The 19516-nt window shown below is 42.9% G+C and overlaps 1 protein-coding gene across 3 annotated transcripts; it reads left to right on the top strand.

Moving 5' to 3' along the window:
• Positions 1 to 607: 607 nt before the first annotated feature.
• On the top strand, positions 608 to 17318 carry DDX24 (DEAD-box helicase 24). 3 transcript variants are annotated; one of them, XM_052783052.1, is made up of 9 exons: positions 608 to 766; positions 1183 to 1912; positions 4987 to 5364; positions 7637 to 7790; positions 8180 to 8695; positions 10876 to 10951; positions 11561 to 11749; positions 14234 to 14363; positions 16131 to 17318. In XM_052783052.1, exons 2-9 carry the CDS (start codon positions 1189 to 1191, stop codon positions 16364 to 16366), a joined length of 2403 nt encoding a protein of 800 aa, XP_052639012.1. In that variant the 5' UTR covers positions 608 to 766; positions 1183 to 1188; the 3' UTR covers positions 16367 to 17318. The 3 variants fall into 3 exon arrangements, with proteins under 3 accessions (XP_052639012.1, XP_052639011.1, XP_052639010.1); XM_052783051.1 differs by having other exon boundaries at positions 645 to 766; positions 1171 to 1912; XM_052783050.1 differs by having other exon boundaries at positions 645 to 766; positions 1171 to 1912; positions 14234 to 14367; positions 16135 to 17318.
• The last annotated feature ends 2198 nt before the right edge of the window (positions 17319 to 19516 follow it).

Raw genomic sequence — 19516 nt, 5'->3', positions numbered from 1 at the left:
ACGTTAGCTGCTTACGTGTTAGAAAGCTTGTCTCCTTAAGCTCATGGTACAGCCAAATGTAGAGGGAGTCCAGAGCACCCTTAGGGGCCACGTTAGAGCACCTAAATTAAGGTCTTGCTGAGAACCTTCACCCTTGACCAGCACGCGTGCTTTACCCCTGGGAGAAACAGCGGACACCGGCGGCTACACCGCACCTCTCAGCACGGCCCAGCCACCAACGCTCCCCCGCGCCCCGCACGCCCCCCGCCAGCCCTCTCGGTGAGGGACAAGCCGAGCCCCCGTGCGGCCCAGGCGCCCCGCACCCCGCCTCGGCGGCGGCGTCCCCCGCCCCGGAGGAGCCCACCCTCCCCTCACAGCCGAGGCGCACCTGACGGGCGGCGCGGAAACCCGGCCGTTACCGCAGGCGCTCGCCCTCGACCCCTCCGCTCCGCAGGGCCGCCGGCCCGCGAAGAATGGACACCCCAGCACCCTCCCGCCGGGCCGGCCTGGGCCGGGCCGCACCGGCCGGGCCACCGCCTCCCTCGGAGGGGGGGAGGGGGGGGGCGGGCACATACGCACGCCACCTCCTCCCACCGCCCCGGCACCGCCCCCTGGTGACGCGCTCGCGGGCGCCGCGGGCGCCACGCAGTGACGCCAGGCGGCAATGGCGGCGCCCGGTAGCGCACGCGGCGGGCGGCGGCGGCGTTAGCAGCGGCGGCGGCTGCCGGGGCCGGGCAGAGCCCCGCGGCCGCTCTCCGTCCTCTCTGGCCTGGGGCTGCAGAGCACGGTAAGCGCTGGGGCGGCGGGGCGGGCGGGCGGGGAGCCCTTCGCCCCGGGGCTGCAGGCCGGTGGGGCCCCTCGGGCCTCCCGCGGGTCCCGGCAGGTGCCGGCAGGTGCCCAGAGCTCCCGTGTGCCGCGCCGCCGGCGGGTGGTACCCGGGGTAGGCCGCGGCGGGAGCGCTTCGCGGCCTGCGGGGACTTACCTGGTGATTCTAGTTTTATCCCCGGAGCTGTTCCGGGGGCGAGGCTGTAGGCCCGGCCTGCTGTAGTTGCGCTTAACGGCCGTTCGTGTTAATACTGTTTCCAAACAAAAGTAAAAGGCTTGTGTCCTGCGTTCCCGTTTGTTTGAATATCATCAATGTAATCCTCATCCTTTTGATCTGATGGCCTGCTTCCCCCCCCCCCCCCCCAGTTTCTTTTTTAGGTTAAAATGAAGACCAAAAAAGGAGGGAGATTTAAATCTTCCTTTAAGTTGAAACAGAAAGGCATTGAAGTAATAGGAGAGTGGAAAACTGTGCAAATCGACCCCAATCTATTTGCTGATGAGGAGTTTAGAGATATAGTATGCTTGGAGGAACTTACAGAATACAAACTGGTAAGTTCTTCGAAAGTGGGGAAAGCGAAAGAGAGGAAGAGAAAGGCTGAGAGTGTTTCAGAAGAATGCAATGAGGAGGATGAAGGACCTGTCGTCCCTCCCAAAAAGAAGAAGAAAAACAAAGATTTGAGAAGCAAAACAGATAAAAGTGACCATCCTAACGCAGCAGAAATTGATGTACCAGTTCATAAAGGGGCAAAGCGTAACGACATAATAGAAGCAACGAATTGTGAGGACCATAGACATGTGGCTGAGAGCACTTTAAGCACAAAAGATGCTCCAAAGAAAAAGAAAAAGAAGGTAGCTAAAAATAAGGCTTCTCAGGAAGCTCTTCCGTCAGTACCTACTTCTAAAAAAGTTAAAAACTGGACAACAGAAGTTTTATCTGCATCAACTGATCACAAAGCTGATGTGTCTGCATGGAAAGACCTGTTTGTACCTGAACCAGTGTTGCGGGCCTTGAGCTACCTGGGGTTTAGTGCTCCAACTCCTATTCAAGCCTTAGCGTTGCCTTCTGCCATCCGGGATAATATGGATGTTCTTGGTGCTGCAGAAACAGGTACAAATCTGTTAAACTGGTTGTATATGCTGGGAACTTCCCATGTCCCCTCTTTAAATGCAGCTCATAGTTACAAGTTTTTATATGTAGCGGAAGAAGCATTTATATGTAGAAGAGCTTATATCTTCTGCATATCCAATATATTAGTAATGACTCATTGTGTGAAGTATTAAAATTTTGTAACTTGCAAACACAGGACGTTCCATCTTTACAAAGTACAGCATGCAAACCTTTGAAGTCTCAATGAGTTTTTATGCTTTTGACAGAAGTCTCTTTTTCTATTGTTTCTCAAATTATTTCCTATTTTGGGAACTGTAAGGGGATACGCTGTGAAGGGCAGAATTAATGAAACAAACAGGGTCATTCTTCCAACAGCTTAACTTCTGTGGTTGTCCCTGTGCCAAGGCAAAGCGGAGAACTAGGTTCCTCTGAAGATGATTCAGTACTAGCTTGGAGCGGTAAATAAATACTACGCACAGTGTTAGGCATGAATATGACCTAGGCCTTTATCGTAGCAAAACTGGCCCACCCTGTGCCCTGTCTCTGGGCTTGGCCTGTACATTGTCACCAGCCCTTCTCACTCCTTGTGCTTGAAGTATTACATTGATCAAGTGATCGCTTGAGAGGGTACTGTCTCTTGTCCAGCTTGTGATCAGCTCATGCCTGTGTCCTTGAGCATTGCTAGCCTTCATGAAATCTGTTATAGCTCCTTTTTTACTTAATGCTCTGAAGCATTACATTTCCTCTAAGTTTTTTTGCTGCTCATACCTCTGAATTTTTGTTGTCTTTAGCAGTGCAACGTTTTTTTCCCCAAAAAACTTAAAAATAGGAAGCACAATTGGAAGCTGCCTTGGTTTAAAGGCTTCCTTTGCATTCTTTTAATCTGTTCCAGTTGCCTTATCTCACTGCTTGTCTTTTAAAGCCGTTTACTGCTCTCGAGCATGAAGGTATAGTAACTAATAAGATACGCAGTCATTTGCGTTTTTATTTTAATTAGAAGCTAGGCTGGTGCTATTAGCTTTAATAAGATTAGAAAGCCCTGCAGGGTGTGTTTTTGAAAATGGAACTGAAAATTTAAATGGTGGGTTTGTGCTACAAAAAAGTGCCATTTTGGCAGTGCTGGAAAGCAAGTCCCTCTCTGGCTGCAGAATGGAAAGCACAGTTGGTGGCAGGTGGTATTGTTGCTCTCTAATTTTGCCTAACCCTGAGGAAGTAGGACTGTGTTTTGCTCATTTATTTTTTTTCTTTTGTGAGAGAAAGCCAGGTTCTCTCCAGAGAGCCCAGTGGGTCATGAGTGTTCCTGTAGAAACTTGAGAGATGTGGACAATTGTCTGTTAGGAAGCACTGCAGCTGGGAGAGGCTGAAATTCTCCAGTTCTTTTTTCTACATCCTACAGCTTCCCTTAGCATTGGGCCTAAGGGAGGAAGGTGACAGGTGAAATAACTATTCATCTTCCCTTTTTGGTAGCAACATAGGGGAGAATGGCAAGATTTTGATAGGGCACTAGATCGCTGTGGAGATGCAGGGAATGTCAAGGCTTGCTTTTGCAGTGGATCCAGTTTGCAGTGGATTGCAGTTCAGTTCATTACCATGTAGAAATAGTGAAGTTTTTGGTTGAGGAACCAAGTTTTATCTCTGTAAAATCTTACAATCTAAAACCGTTTAAAAGAGTGTGAATTAGCTTGAGCTGTAGTATGTGGGGGTACCAAGATATACTTTGTAGGCCTGGCTATGGTATGTGATCTGTGTGTTGGGAAGATAATGTGCCCTGTGAGGCGATTGTTTATTTCATTTGTGGGTGAATCTAGTGCCTGCAGAATAGTCCTGATTATCACAGCCATAATCTAGCTGGGTGCAGTACTGACATTTGCACCAGCCAATTTGCATTACATTTAATTCAAGATGAGCAGTGTTCTTCACCTTAAAAACAGATGTTCTGGTAATACAGAATCTTATTGTATAAGTGCTCTCCAAATCCAGATTATAAACATTTTCTGCTTCAAGTGCAGAAGTCATAAGAGACCTCCTAGACACGCAGAAACGTGGGGAAGTGGATATGAGGAGACTTTGCAGCAGTATTGGTCAGGTTAATGATACTGGGCTTAGCTGTTTATTAACTAATATTAAGGTTCTCCACTAAATAGGCAAAATTCTGCATTGCTGAATTTGGCAAACCATTGTGGGTTTGTGATAGGGACAAATGGTGCTCAAGGAATTGAGATGAGATTTCCGGAGGACAGTTTCCCAGGAGTGGCCTGTTACAGGAATGGTGTGATAGTGTCTTGTGCTCTGGATGCTGCTTTTGTGACCAATGAACTGATATTTATGAGAACCTTAACTAGGGTGGATGTGCTACCAGGCTTCTCCTAACATCTTTATTAGTGACAGATAGTTCAGAAGGGAATATGTGGCAGGGATGTGACTTGTAGTTTGGTACAGTGAACCCCTGAAATTAAAGTCAGGGGAGCATTTTTGTATTTGACAACCCCCTTCTCTCCAGAGTGGTTTATCTGTTTTAGATCAGATTTATGTGTTTTTATTATAAAAATGTGAGCTGGTGATAGATCAGGAAATCAGATGGTGGGGTATTTCAAAATACAGTTTCTTAGAAAGTCGTAAACACAATACTGTAAATTGAAGATGGAAGCGAAGCCTTCAAGTACATTCCAGTTTGTCCTTGGCCTCATTTGCTATTCCTTTATTTGGAGAACATTGATCAGAACTGTCAATTAGGGCATGGTATTCTCCTTACGGGCATACAGTTCTTTAAAATTATCTTGGCTGCAACTGCAGCTTTTAAAAAACACTTTCGGAACAAATGAATCTGCCTGACCTGTTAGAGATCGGAAAGATACCTGTTCCCCAGGAAGTATGCTGTTGGTGACCTCAAGGAGATGTATAAAGGGAACAGGAGAAAAGATGCTATTGCTGCAAGTTTCTGGTCTTCTAAAGATAAAGAGTTTGTGTCTGTTACAACTGTATGTTTTAAGAACAGTGTGTGATTGGCTGTTGCTTTTCTCATCTTTTCAAATAGATGATTTGTTGGTCTGTATTATTCTTGTTTGGTTTTTTAGGAAGCGGCAAAACGCTTGCATTTGCAATTCCAATGATTCACTCTGTGCTGCAGTGGCAAAAATCAAATAGCTCAACAACCAGAAATGACAGTGCTTCTAAAGAGTCCCATCAGCATCATGATGAAACAAGATGGGAAAATGAGGGTGAAGCAGAAAAACTAACCCATCAGCAGGTTGAAGATAGCAGAGATGAAGACGATGCATCTTTCACAACAGGCTGTGTGAAGGTGCTGGAAAATTTTGAATTTGATTCTGGTGACGAGACACATACTGTTGGCTCCCATAAAAAGAGACCTCTTTTAGGACTGGTCCTTACTCCCACAAGAGAATTAGCTGTACAAGTAAAACACCACATTGATGCAGCTGCAAAGTTTACAGGTATGTAGACCCCATGGGTCATGTTCCAGATTACGCTGGGTTTGGATCTCGGCATTGGTGTTGAGCCAGAATGTGTGCCACAATTTCTTTTGCATCATAAAATTGGGCTGGCTTTTGAAGGGTTAGGGTTCATAGTCACTAGTATTTGAAAAATGCATAGAGATTCTTCAATGAGACGCATGTGGAAGTAAATGGTTAATGCAGGATATTTTGCTTTAAAATGTTTCTTCTTTCAAATAGCTATTGACTCGTGCTTTAGCAACACAGAATCAGTACTAGATACCCAGCCACAGCTAACTTTGTCCTGGTTTTGGATAATGTAGGTTATATATAAAAAATAATTTCATTATATATATATATAATTTTTTTAAACATATGTATCAGGATTTCTTTTTTTGACATATATATCAATCTATATAGATAATAGATAGATATAGGTATATGTATCATTTTGATCTATCTATCAAAAAGAAGAAATTATGGACATAAATTTTAAGAGTAGAAGGCATTGCTGGATTGTCTGACTTACCTCCTGCAGCAGTCCGGCCACAGCATATTGCTGGGTAACATGCCTGATGAAAGCAATTTCATCCTGTTCCTTTCTCTTCCAAACCAGAGGTCAGCACATCTGTTAAGTGAATGTGTGAGGATGTGAAGCTGTTCAAGATGGGGAGAACTGGGAAACAACTCCTCACTTCTCCAATAGTAGTAATTGTTTATTTATTGAAGAGGATAGGTAGTGCAGTGAACTGCTTTCAAGCACATCTTCCTTTGGTGTCTATGTCCTGCTGTGCTCATCAGTCGACAGCTGATTACAAGGCTAATTTTAACTCCTAGCCTGAAGTAATCAATTTATGTCTGTACAGTTCTGATAGGAGCAGTGCTATTTGTGTGTAAAAATCTGCTCCCCAAGTGATGCATAGTTGCTGCAGCAGGAGACAAAATGTTATGATATAGGTTTTCTTTATTGTCTCAAAGTGACTTTGAAAAAAATCCTCACCTGGAAGTAGTAGAAGAATTCACAAGTAGTAGGGAAGAGAGATCAGTGGTAGATGGATACTGGAGGTATCTTGCACAGTAGCATTGAATTTGTCATGGGCCAGTGTATTCTTTGAAGTAAGGTGAAATAAGCCATCTGTGGAGTCTGTGCTTCCAAAGTTAAACTCCTAGTACGTGAGCAAATTGCTTAAAGCTAACTTAGGATCTGCGCTACTGTGCAGTCCAGAGAATCATTAATTGGGTGGGAGCATTCTTGTTAGGATTAATCCATAGCAAATAAGCAGTCATTAGCAAGACAAGCATTTCTGAGTCTTATTCTTGGAGGGGCCTGCTGGTTATTCATAACAGGAACATGTTTGTTCATGCAGATAAAATTGACAAAACATGAGATTCTGAAGTATGGGTGTCGTGGTTTAACCCCAGCCAGCAACTAAACACCACGCAGCCGCTCACTCACTCCCCCCCCACCCAGTGGGATGGGGGAGAAAATTGGGAAAAGAAGCAAAACCCGTGGGTTGAGATAAGAACGGTTTAATAGAACAGAAAAGAAGAAACTAATAATGATAATGATAACACTAATAAAATGACAACAGCAATAATGAAAGGATTGGAATGTACAAATGATACGCAGTGCAATTGCTCACCACCCGCCGACCGACACCCAGCCAGTCCCCCGAGCAGCGAATCCCCGCCCCCCCACTTCCCCGTTTCTGTACTGGATGGGACGTCACATGGTATGGAATACACCGTTGGCCAGTTTGGGTCAGGTGCCCTGGCTGTGTCCTGTGCCAACTTCTTGTGCCCCTCCAGCTTTCTCACTGGCTGGGCATGAGAAGCTGAAAAATCCTTGACATTAGTCTAAACACTACTGAGCAACAACTGAAAACATCAGTGTTATCAACATTCTTCGCTCTGAACTCAAAACATAGCACTGTACCAGCTACTAGGAAGACAGTTAACTCTATCCCAGCTGAAACCAGGACAATGGGTAAACAAAGCTAACAGCTATGGTGGACTTGCATGATTCATCCTGCTATTGGAAGACAGGTGCACTAAAAGAAAGACTATTTTTGGCATCCAACTATAATGAGGATTTTTCTGTAAAATTGAGGGCATTGCTGAGTGTTCAGTGTTACCTAAAACCCCTGAAGTTTCCTGGCCAAAATGCTTGCTGAAAGTTGCGGTATAGACTTTTTAAGGTACTTGAGTGGATGTATGTAAAGACATTCACTGATAAATTAGTGAGATAAAAAATATTATTTATATGTTCTAGGCATTAAGACTGCAATTCTAGTTGGAGGCATGGCTGCACAGAAGCAAGAACGTGTACTGAATCGAAAGCCAGAAATTGTAATTGCAACCCCAGGCCGTCTGTGGGAGTTAGTTAAAGAGAGACACCCACATCTTTCAAATCTTCGGCAGCTCAGGTAAAGGTGCCTTTTAGACTAACTGCTGGGTACTGAACTGGGCATCACTGCATACTGATTATGTTTACTAACTGATTAAAAAATTTAGACTACATAAGAGTACTTATTTCTTTGCCAGAGTGTTTTGTTGAAATGCACAGTAGTTATATAGATGGAGGGAAATGTCAACTAAAGCCAGTAGCAAGAACCTCATTTTTCCTTTAGAAACCTGATTTTTCAAAAAGAAATGTGGAAGGCTGCTGTAGCTACCCCGGCATACCTGGTGTTCCTTTGGGTTTTACATGCTGAACTTCCCATATGTGTTTAGCAGGAAGAGTTCTGTAGAAGTGTATCAGATTTGTATTTATCTGCACAAGTGTATTTTTTACTGTGTGTTTCCTATTTGACAGGTGCCTTGTGATTGATGAAGCGGACCGAATGGTTGAGAAAGGTCACTTCTTAGAGCTGTCTCAGCTGCTGGAAATCTTAAATGATTCACAGTATAACCCTCAACGACAGACTTTTGTTTTTTCTGCCACTTTGACTTTAGTCCATCAGACTCCCACAAGAGTTTTACAGAAAAAGAATGCTAGAAAGATGGACAAGAAGACCAAACTAGAATTGTTAATGGAAAAAGTAGGAATAAAGGGCAAACCCAAAATAATAGACTTAACAAGGAAAGAGGCTACTGTTGAGACTCTGACAGAAACCAGAATCCACTGTAATACAAACGAGAAGGACTATTATCTCTATTACTTTCTTCTCCAGTATCCAGGAAGAACCATGGTCTTTGCAAACAGCATAGACTGTGTAAAACGCCTCAGTTCTCTCCTCACAATCTTAAATTGTGATCCTCTTCCTTTGCATGCCAACATGCACCAAAAGCAAAGGCTGAAAAACCTGGAAAGGTTTGCTGAGCGAGAGAGGTGAGTTGTTTTTCTACTTTCTAGTAGAGAAAAAAAGAAATCATGTAAAGGATAGTGGGGAGAGGAAACAGCTCTGTTAGGGTAGGAGCAGGTTGGGGGAGTTAGCTGGGGATGCAAGTCCCCCATTTGTGAGTGCAGGTTATTGATGATTAAGGATGAGGTTTCACAGGATGGTTGAGGTGATGAACTGGAGCAAGTTCAGTGGAAGGCCACCAAGATGGTCAATAAGCACTGGCTCTGCAAGGGGAGAGGCTGAGGGCACTGGGTTTGTATGACCTGGGAAAAAGACTTTGTGGGGACCTAATGGCAGCGCTCCAATATCTTAAAAGAAGGTTATGAAGAAGATAAAGCCAGGCTCTTTACAGCGGTGCATGTTAGGAGGATGAGGCATAATGGGTACAAGTTGAAACGAGAGGTTCAGGCTGGATATAAGAACGAGCTTTTTCTCTGTGAGGACAGTCAGGAATTGGATGAGGCTGCTCATTCTTGGAGGTTTTCAAGGCTCACTTGGATAAAGCCCTGAGCAACCTGATCCAGCCTTATAGCTCATCCTGCTTTGAGGAGGAGGTTGGACTAGAGATCTCCTGAGGTCCCTTGGAGCCTGAATTATCCTGTGGTCTGGCAGCTCCTTGCTGCTGAAGGAGCTGTCACTTGCCCTGTTTTTACCTGTATGCTTTTGTAACCATCCTGCACACTTCTCTGCCCCTGTGCCCTGGCTCTGCAGCTCATTTGATCCTTCTGTAAGTTGTTTCATCTCACTAAGCTATCAGAAAACTAACTACTTGTTGCTGGGTTAGGGTTTTGCAGGTTTAGCTACATGAATTAGCTTCATGAGGGTCAAGGTATCTTAGAGCAATGTAAGAGAAGGGGCAGTTGTGCCTTTCAGCAGCAGTGGGCAGTCAGGTTTACCCAGGCCTGTCCTGCCATTTTAAGAATTACTGTTTCCTGTTGGCTTTGGGATGGCCTTTAGGAGGAGGTTGGTGGTCACAGTACTTTCATAATCCAGAAGCCTCACATTTTAGTCCTGCTGTGAAGTGCTGCGTGCTGTCTGACTGTGTGGGAATTTGTACCTTGGTAATAGATTCAGGCAGGGAGAAGAGAGGTTGAATTGCCATGATGGATTTACAGTATCCCTTGGCAAAATGTAGTATCGATAGCATTGGCCTAGGCCAGATGGGGCATTTTCAGAAACTGCAGATTTTTCAAGGCAAGAAGAAGTCTAATGAGACCATCTATCACAGCTTCCTGCAGATTGCAAGCCATAGAATTTTCTCTGTTTGTTTCTGCTTTGAACTTTGTAGCAATAGAGTATGCAGTCAAATGCCATAAAATCTTAACAAATAAGTTCCTGTTACCTACAAGTAACTTGTTTCAGTTGCTGGGAGATTTTTTTTAAAATGAGTTGTTCCATACCCTAGGGACACTTTTGTCTCTGTAGTAGACTGTTTATATAAAAGAATGCCTTTTTGAGTAGTTCTTCATTTCTAGGGGTAAGGAGAAATACTAATTGTGAGAACAGAATTGTGCCCCCCTCCGCCCCATTATATTTCTAGCTTTTAGTTTACAGAGAGCACTTACTTGAGAGCAACTTGGTAGAAAGTATTTCAGCCCCCAAAAGCTGTTAGTTAAATCTATAATGTTAATAATGTGATTTTTTTTCAAATAGTGAAACTTGTAATAACATGTCTGTCCTGCCAAAAGATCAACTGTGGTGTTAGTGGTATGGTCATATCAAGCTAAAGATATTTTTAAAGCCAGCCTGGACAGAGCACTGAAAAATGTAGTGAAGGGGAGCATTCCCTACTTCCAAGTGGTTGGATTAGGACATTGCATAGCGATTTGTGCTAGTGTTCCTGTGAATTGGGAGAGAATAAAAGTATAGGAAAATGGGATCCAGCAAGGTAGTGAATTTCTTTATTGTAAGCAGAGTAGATCTGCTGAAGATAACATTTGCATTTTTTTCTGTTACTTTAAGAATTGCTGTTTGAAGACTGCCTCTGATGTACTATTGGGTATCGTTTTCTGTAAGGGCAAACAAGTACCATATTTCCAGCAGGTGATACAGTACAAATCTCTTTCTTAAATTGCTGTGGTAGAATTCTAGGTCACTGTATTTTATGTTCCTTGGCAGATTGTTTACTCTTCAATTTTATGTTTATTAAGTATTATCACTTTCACAGCTGTGTCCTCCTGACAACAGATGTTGCAGCTCGTGGTCTCGATATTCCCAACGTGCAGCATGTCATCCACTACCAGGTTAAATATTTTTATTATTTTCGCTTTTACTATTTTGGTTTTAAAATAAGCTTTTCCTGATCCAAACCCTGAACACTATAAAGCTGTGATTCTCAGTCGTGCGTATAGTATAGTCCTAAGTATAGAGATTTATTTAATCATTATTAATTTGACTGTCCTTAGCACTTTATACTTAAGGATCTCACTGCTGCAGTGACTGACTGTGGTAGGTAGCACTTCATGAATATGTGATTGTATATGAGAAATGATATAACAGATATGATTCTAATTGCTTTTTGCCTAACTGATATCCAAAGGTGTCAAATGACTCAGCCCTATAATTCTTCTCTGAGGACACACAATTTTTTCCTGCTTTGCAAATGAAATGACAGAGGGTCAGAAGTTAGGAGAGACTCACAAAAGATTATGCAAGGAAGAATACTTGCATAAGTAAGCAGAGAACAAAAAGTGTCTCCAGACATCATCTTTTACTTTACCTTCAGCTGTGTTACATGCAGTGTACCATGTGTATATAAAAAACAATATTCTCTGGCATCCTCTTGGCCAAAGCATGACAGGCTGCTGCTAGCTTTCCATGGCCAGCTTCATGGTTTTTCTGAATATTTGCAGGTCCCTCGTACTTCTGAGTTGTACGTACACAGAAGCGGCAGAACAGCCCGAGCTGCCAATGAAGGCCTTAGCCTATTGCTGATCGGCCCTGATGACTTGATCAATTTTAGGAAAATTTATAAAACACTGGAGAAGAGTGAAGAGCTGCCATTTTTCCCAGTTGAAACCAAGTGCATGACTTGTGTCAAGGTAAAGAAACAACAATCTCTTTGCAGCCTGAGTAGGTGCTTGCTTACTTATATTACTGCATTGCCCATCATGTTCTTTCCAGGTTTCAGATGAAATTCACCCTTCAGGACCTGGATTTGAAAATGAAAGTTAATCACACTTTATCTTTTTTTAAGCAATATTTGTGATTTCTCCTCAATAACTGGCCCAAGAAAGGTGTTCAAACATAAACATCAGTTATGGTTTTTTTGCATGTTGCTATGTAGAGCTTCTCTGACCAGATTGCCAAAAACAGTACAGGGAAGCTAGTATGTTTTGTGGCTGGGGAGCAGGGATGGCTCTGTTAAGTATGTTGTTGAAAGCCTCTTGTGTTAGAAACAGATTAGAGAACAGTAGCAGGTGCAGGGATCTTCAGTGGTCTTCATCTGCCTCTTCTCAGCTGAAGTAGTGAGTTGTCTGCTTTTCTAAAAGTTCCTATACTGTGAGGCCACAGCACCACTGAACCCTGTCAAACCAGATATGTTTCCTTTTTCTAGGTTGTTGCCCATTTTAAGGAGAATTGAGTCATCCACTAACTCATAAGATTAGACAATGGTTAGGATTTACAAAATATATTTTAGAAAGCATCTAGTCACTGAATATTTTCTGCTTCTCAGATAAAAGGCCATTTCATGTCTCAGCATTCTCTTAACAGTTTGGGTGACATCAGCCATGTACAAATGGGACATATTTAAATACTGCATTTGACAGGAATCCAGCTGGGGTTGGAGTGTCTGAATATTGCACGGTCATTGAGAACAGGGTAAAAATGTAAGCAGTCAGATAATGCAAGAGATATCTTCCTTATGGTATTTGGCTCATGTTTATCCAGTTGGCATGGACTGACCCCAGGGTCTACCCCAGTGGCGACAGCGATGTCCTCACCTTGGGAATAATGTCAGCAAGTTTCAAAGCCCAGGCTTGCTGCAAATGGGGTAGTTAGCGTGAATCTTTCAGGAGGTGCAGCTTTCTGAAAGAGGAAGAAAGTGGAAGAACTGCTTCCACAGACTCATTGTTCTCCTCTTGGTAGTAACAAAGAGAATTTGATTATTTTTTTTTCCCATCTCCCCACGCCCCCATCCCCCTCCACCCACCAAATGTTTCTGGTTACTGGAAGAAATCTGTTGTTTTCAGAATGTTTCTTCAGAGGTCCCTTCTGTGTTTCTTGATGAGTAGTTCTTGGCTCTTATCATGCTCTGTCAATTAATGGGCAAATAAATATTGTTTCCACACTTAAATTTTCATGCCACCATCTCATTATCTTCTCTCCTATCTGTAATAGTGCTCCTCTCCCCAGAAAAGATGTGTTTAATTCCAATTACAGGCCTCCGGCCTCCTAGGCCCTTCATATGGTCAGGTCTCATTTACACTTTGCCCTGGGTTTAATCACAAAGCCATTGTAGTTGGGACTAATAGTGCTGCTCATTCTTTACGTCTGTCGCTTTGGCATGCTCCATCCCTGGTTCTGCATGCCTTCATTCAAGTGCAGGAAAAGTCTGAAAGGATTTCACACTTGAGAGGAATAGAATTGGTGAACCAGAGTAGAGGAGAGACCAGAAGAGGAGTCAAGTTTTACAAGGATGGAAAAACTATTTAAAATTTCTTGTAATGATCTAAGAAGAAGTGACTGACTTGTTTTATTAGTCAACTGCACGTTTAATTTCCTCTCTCTCTCTCTGTGTTAATTATCCTGGCAGTTCTGGCTGGTGGTGTTACTGTGTAGCACCAGACTACTCACTTGGAGTGGTAAGGGTGTCCGGCACAGGGTTTGTTTTGTGCAACCGCAGGCACATTCCCAACAGCAGAACTTGGTGCTGGGCTGATTATCATTTACTCTCAGTGCAGATTTTCTTTCCGTAATGACTTAGTTATTTAAGACAGCTTGGCCCAGCTGGAAGGCTGCAGGTCAGGTTAGGTTTGCTGGACATCTTTGTTCTGCCTGTGTGCAGCTGAGAAGGACAGGACATTTTGTCCTGTGCCTAAACAAGATGCAGGTGCATTTCTGAAAACATGAGTAGGTCTTTCCTTCCATATGGCCTGCAGGAGCTTACTTCAGAGTGGTATGAAGCTAGGGGCTGCCCCTTATTGCTGAGACTAGTAACTTTAATATCCAGCTGTATTATATAAATATGTAACTTGGAAATGATTGGTGTTTGAATCATGATTTGTCCTTGATGTCTCTGAAGTGTTTGTAATGATCCGTTTAAAGAATGAGGAGTTAACGTTCAGGCATGTTTAGTAGTTGAGATGTTTTAGAAGTCAGATTCTATCATGGAACTGAAGAAGGAAAACACTTTACCAATGATGACATGTCTTTATTACATGGGGCATCTGCGGGGACACCAGAAGTGAACAAAAGTGTCTGCACCTCAGTTGCATTATAATGCATGCTCTCAAACACTGATTCTGCTAAAGTGCCCCACATTTAAACCTGATCATAATGTCTAAAATGTACTGTTGTTGCAGGAGCGGGTGAATTTGGCACAGCAGATTGAGAAGGCAGAATTTTTCAACAGTCGGGCCAAGCAGCACAACTCCTGGCTCCAGCAAGCTGCAGAGGCTCTTGAGATTGATCTTGATGATGACATGTTTATGGGCAAGTAGAAATGCTTGTTTATGGGTATGCTCAGTCGGTCTCATAGCACTCATGTCCAGAAGAAGCCCCACCATGGCACAGAAGCTCTTAAAACCTGCAGAGCAGAAGGGGAAGGAAAGGAGTATCATTACTTGTTACATGGTGTTGCTGGTGTTTTCAGGATGGTTGTGCAGTAGATAGTGCTGGAGCTGAGGAAGTGAGGTGTGACAGTTCTGGCAAGTTGCAGACAAGTCCACATGTTGTAGGACAAGAACAATTTAGCTTCTGGCAAACATTTTAGGGTAATCTGACAGCCCAGTATGTCCTGCTTGAGTCTTGTCCCTTCTGTGTCAAAAGAAAAAGCTGTTTCTCTACTACTGCTTCTCTCTCCCACCTCCCTGTAGTCAAGCAGCAGGACAGGAGCCTGACAGCTCTGTGTAGGAACACCCAGGAAGCACTAGCAAACACCAGAAATTATGTGAGCTTTGTGTAGGTTAAGTTGTGTGGGCTAAACGGCCAATACTTCTATTCATAAGTTGCAGAGGCTTTTGGTGGTGTGTTAGAAGTAAATAATTTCTTATATTTTGAAAATTAAATGTTCTGCAGGCTGTGCCTGAGAGAATGTGTAGGGCTGTGCAACTACAGGTGCCTGTTAGTTCAATGCCATGAAGTTTTGCAATGCTCAGATGCACTGTAAAATGCCACATTGTGTTCAAATGTTAGGAGCTGAAGGTATAATTTCCTGCCAGTTCTTTGAAGGCAGGCTGAATAGGGGTGCTGCCTGGGTCATTTCAGCTTAAGCTGTTTCTAACCTGTTAGCTGCTAAATATGCAGATGCCTTAATTTTGAAGCATGTTCAGATTAATTTTTTTCTTTCCTTTATTCATGACTGGACTAGCTTGTTCTCAACCACTTTGCAAGCAAGCACTAATCATCTCTGTCCAAACTGTTCAGGAGTGCTCTCAGATAATTAGCACTCTGCTGTCTTGTTTTGATATAATCCGAGTATGCTGTGTTTTGAAATGGGTTTCAAAACAGCACATCCAGTCCAAGTAAGTTGTGGCTCTCAAGTGAAGCACTTTGTAATTGCCACACAGAATCTTGCAGATTCATGCTTTAAAATTATTCAGTCTCCAATTCTTCCATAGCTTGTTGGAAATCTCAGACATTCCTCCCATAAATGAAATGCCTCTTACACTGTTACAAAGGATTTAGTGATGTCCTTTCAATTTATATTACAGCAACCCTGATTTCATTTATTCTCTCCAGTTCAGGCCTCTGACCATATTAACTATCTCCAGTCTTTCCTATGCCCTTCTTTCTCCTATGTTATTAAATCTGAGGACCTTATTGGTTTTTTTGTGTAAGGAGGAAAGGGTTTCCTGTTTTACAGGTGCTGAAATGAGGCATGCATAAAGTAACAAAATACACAGAAGAGGCTTCTGCCTGAGCTAGAAGCCCTGGGTTAATACTTTATCTTCTGGGCCCCCTTTTCTTTTGTTCCTGAGTCTGTTCTGGGTTGAGAGCCAACTGAATGATTTAGCAAAATGATACCTGGTGTGTAGTTACTCAGTGGTCAGGATTCTTGATCTTGTTACCTTGTGGACAGCCTGGGTGATCTGAAAGTGTCACAGATGACTGGAAGACTGTGTGGGAGTTGAGTGACCTTGTTAGAGAGAGAAGGATGAGATTAGCATCTGCCCCTAGCACAAGAAAAGCCTGGTGAAAGAGGCCAATGCAAGTTCTTCTCTTGTTGTAACATTCTGTATCTTTGATTTCTTCCCCAAGGAAGAAAAGCTAGTGAGCAAGAAGAAAGCCAGAAGCAAAAGATGCTGAAGGGGATGAAAAAGCAACTAAAACATATGTTGTCCCAGCCACTGTTTAAAGTCCTTATAAAAACCAAGTACCCAACACAGTCTGGAAAACTACTCCTGCCTCAGACATCAGTGGCTATTTCAGAATCTGCTCTGGGTACCGTGTCCAAACAACAAGCGAAGAAGAAGAAATCAATAAAATTAAATTAGATAACTGAGCAAGATCACTCAGTGTGACGGAAGCAAAGACAATCCTTATCAGAGCTGTCAGTGCTTATGGAGGAACTCAGCTAGAAGACACGTATTATTAGAGGTTATTGCCTGTGTCTTGGTTGTGCAGGCACAAAGCAAAATGTTGATTTAAAGGGCTCTGTTAACTTGCGGTTAGTTACTGTTGAATCTTGTCTTGGATCTCGTTTTCTTACATTCTTACTTATTTTTTCTTAGTCTTTGTATTAATAGAAGTTAATTAGTTTTGAAATAGTTCTGTTTATTACTCCTTTTTGTGAGATGGGTAAAAGTTACTGGGTAAAATTCACTGTGGGCATACTCTAATGATAAAATTTGATTTGAATTTTAATGTCCTTAAAGGAAAGGGGAAGGTAGGCTGTATACAGTCCGAGTACAATCTGAGCTGGTGGTAATGGGAGGTTTGGCTTTTACTGCAGCCAGTTCATTGAGAAAGGCAGCAAATACAGGTAATGTTACCAGCAGGTCTACAATTCTGGTTATGGAAATCTCTCCCAATTTTCTTTCTCCTCTGATAATATTTCTCTGTTCTGTTCTCCACTGGGTCTAATTCCCTTAGTCCTGTGTTAATATGTTTTAGAATGGGCAAAAAAAGTTAAGGTGGCAATGGGCCAGGACTGACCTTGGGAGATGTGTAGAGTTTGGAAGGAATAAGTGTTGCCACTCATTGTTTTATTAATTAATATTTGGAGTAAAGTCTGTATTTGAAAACATGTTAGAACCATGACCTTTGCTTTAATGGAAAAGGTGATGATGTTGTGAAATGTCACTTTTGAAGAGTGCTTCATGATAATTATGCTTTTAAATCATTTTAATCTGACCTGGGCAAATAATTTTTGAAACTATTTTTAAAAATATGTCAGAAAAATATATTTTGAATTTTTGTTAAATTATATCTGCTATAAAACCCAAAGCCTGTGTCTGTTTTCAGTCACTTGGGATTTCTAAATTCCTCATGCCTGCTAAGTGCAAAGCACATCAGCTAAGGAGATGGGAAAAGCACCCAAAAGGTAAGACATAGCAGTGGGATCTGTATTGGTGGGAGCACAGGGAACCTTCACCTGCCAGCTCTAGATTGGGCTGAGGGTTTTTTTTTTTCCCTCATACAGTATAGAACCAGTGTCACTGCCGTGATAGGAGGCATCAGTTTATTCAGCTAGTCAAAGAGAAATTTGTGGAGTTGAGTGCCCCTTCCAACCACTTGCTAGTTACATGGTAATAGCAAACTCTTTAGTCTTTCATCTGTGTAAATAATTGAAGGCCCCTCTACTCCCCCATCTCTGGAGGGCTTTTCTCTTGCTTCCTTGCATTACTGAAGAAGAGCTGTGACAATTTAATCATAAGCATACAGAGCTTATCAATTATGTATGAAGCTTTCCTTGCAACGCACTGTCTCATGCCCTTTGGAGTAGAGGGGGGAAGTTTTGGAGGGGGAAGAGATGGTAAGGTTCTGTTTCCTCACCCATGTGAGAAGATGACTCCATCTTTGGAGTTCATGTGACATCTGAAAAACAAAAGCAAGAATTTAAAGAAAGTTCCTTGTAAGGAAAGCTGAAAAAAGGAACTGAGCGAAGGTAAGCATGCCTTCATTCCTTTTCTGTGCCATTTTAATCACATTCTTACATTACACAAAGGAAACATGCATTGGTTTTGCATCCCTGAAGGGACTGAAGACCAGGTGGGCCTTTTCTGCATCTCGTGATATATTTCTGCTTATGATTCATCAGCAAAATCAAGGCTGGATCCTGACACAAGAGCTCTGCATTTCCTCCCTTGTCTGAAAATCTACGTGAGGTAAGACAGCTTTGGCAATTTCTAATTCCACGTGATCATGAGGAGAACTGAATTGGGGGAAAGTGAGAGTATTGTTATTTCGTCTCCATCATTGCTGTGAAGTTTTTCAGTTTTTACTGTGTTTAACAACTTAGTTCTCACACTTCTACTCCTCTGTCTGGCCCTCAGCCCACTGTCTTGCTAAGTCTCCCCAAGGTGGAGCATGACACTTATGCTCTCTTCCTCGCCTTCTGCATGCTTGCTTGTGGCATGCTCTGCTGCTGGTTTTCTCCTGCAGCCTCTGCTGTGCTCAACATGAGCTCTCAATGCTTAATGTACTGATGCTGCACCCCCACAGGAGCTCAAGCTGAGCCTGGACCCTAAAAATATCTCAGTGTCTTAAAAAGAATACTTGTCTAGCACTCTGAAAGCTCTCTTGTGGCTGCATGCTTTGCCTTGTCCTTATCTTACCAGGATACCCCGAGTCTTCTACCTAGAGGAAAAACCCTATACTTGCTTTAGCTAATTTAAACAAATTATTAAACTGTAACTGGAAAATATTACCACTTAGCTGCCCTCCTCCAGTGTGAACAAGGTTACTGCAGGAAGAGAGGAACACAAAGGAGAATGTTTTCTCCAGTTCTGATCATTTGCATGTGTCTCACTGGTGCAAATTAGACATGAAAAGTTTTACATCAAGTATATATGGGCAATTTAATTTTAGTATTTAATGAAATATGTAGCATCGAATGGTTTCTGTAATGCTCTAGTGGCACAGCAGTTATGCTAAGGCCTCAAACAAGTAATTGTGTGTTCTGTGGCAGCTTATGTCTGCTATAATACCCATTAATTAAAGGACTAATTAAGTCTATTTAGGCTGTCACAGCAACTTCCAAGTAGATTAATAAAAGCATGAGTTCAGCAGTGTTGGTAGGGGCCAAGCTGATACAGAACAACCAGTACTATATAACAGAAAACTGAAACCCAAACAGCTTCTGAGCCTTCATTTTTATTTTGTGACTACGTGGGGCCAGTTGACCTCATCCTTGCCGCAGAGTTCCTGGTCTGCCATACGCCTATCAAGAGAAGGAAAAGTCCTTGTAGTTTAAGACATCTGCTGAGGAGATTGTTTGGACAGGATCTCACATGTTGGACAGCAAAGTTTCCTGACATTCCCCATGCCTTTTCTTTCTCCTCCCCTGTATGTTAATAAAACAGCAAGTTAGCAAAGCAGAAGCTGGAGTGCTGCCTTGCCGTATGCCAGCAGCCCGGGCACACGGCTGGCCATGGGGCACAGGGGAGGTTATTTGCACCTTACTGAGAAAGGGCTGGGTACCA

This window comes from Harpia harpyja, chromosome 3, assembly GCF_026419915.1.
Source record: "Harpia harpyja isolate bHarHar1 chromosome 3, bHarHar1 primary haplotype, whole genome shotgun sequence".
Taxonomy (NCBI): domain Eukaryota; kingdom Metazoa; phylum Chordata; class Aves; order Accipitriformes; family Accipitridae; genus Harpia; species Harpia harpyja.
This window is presented reverse-complemented; position numbering and strand designations above follow the sequence as displayed.

What these genes read in the sequence shown, in the direction of transcription:
- DDX24 (XM_052783052.1), top strand. Translation starts at nt 1,189, where the DNA reads ATGAAGACCAAAAAAGGAGGGAGATTTAAATCTTCCTTTAAGTTGAAA. An exon ending in TCAAATCTTCGGCAGCTCAG is followed by an intron (nt 7,791 to 8,179) that starts GTAAAGGTGCCT and finishes CCTATTTGACAG; the next exon opens with GTGCCTTGTGATTGATGAAG. An exon ending in AGTGCATGACTTGTGTCAAG is followed by an intron (nt 11,750 to 14,233) that starts GTAAAGAAACAA and finishes CTGTTGTTGCAG; the next exon opens with GAGCGGGTGAATTTGGCACA.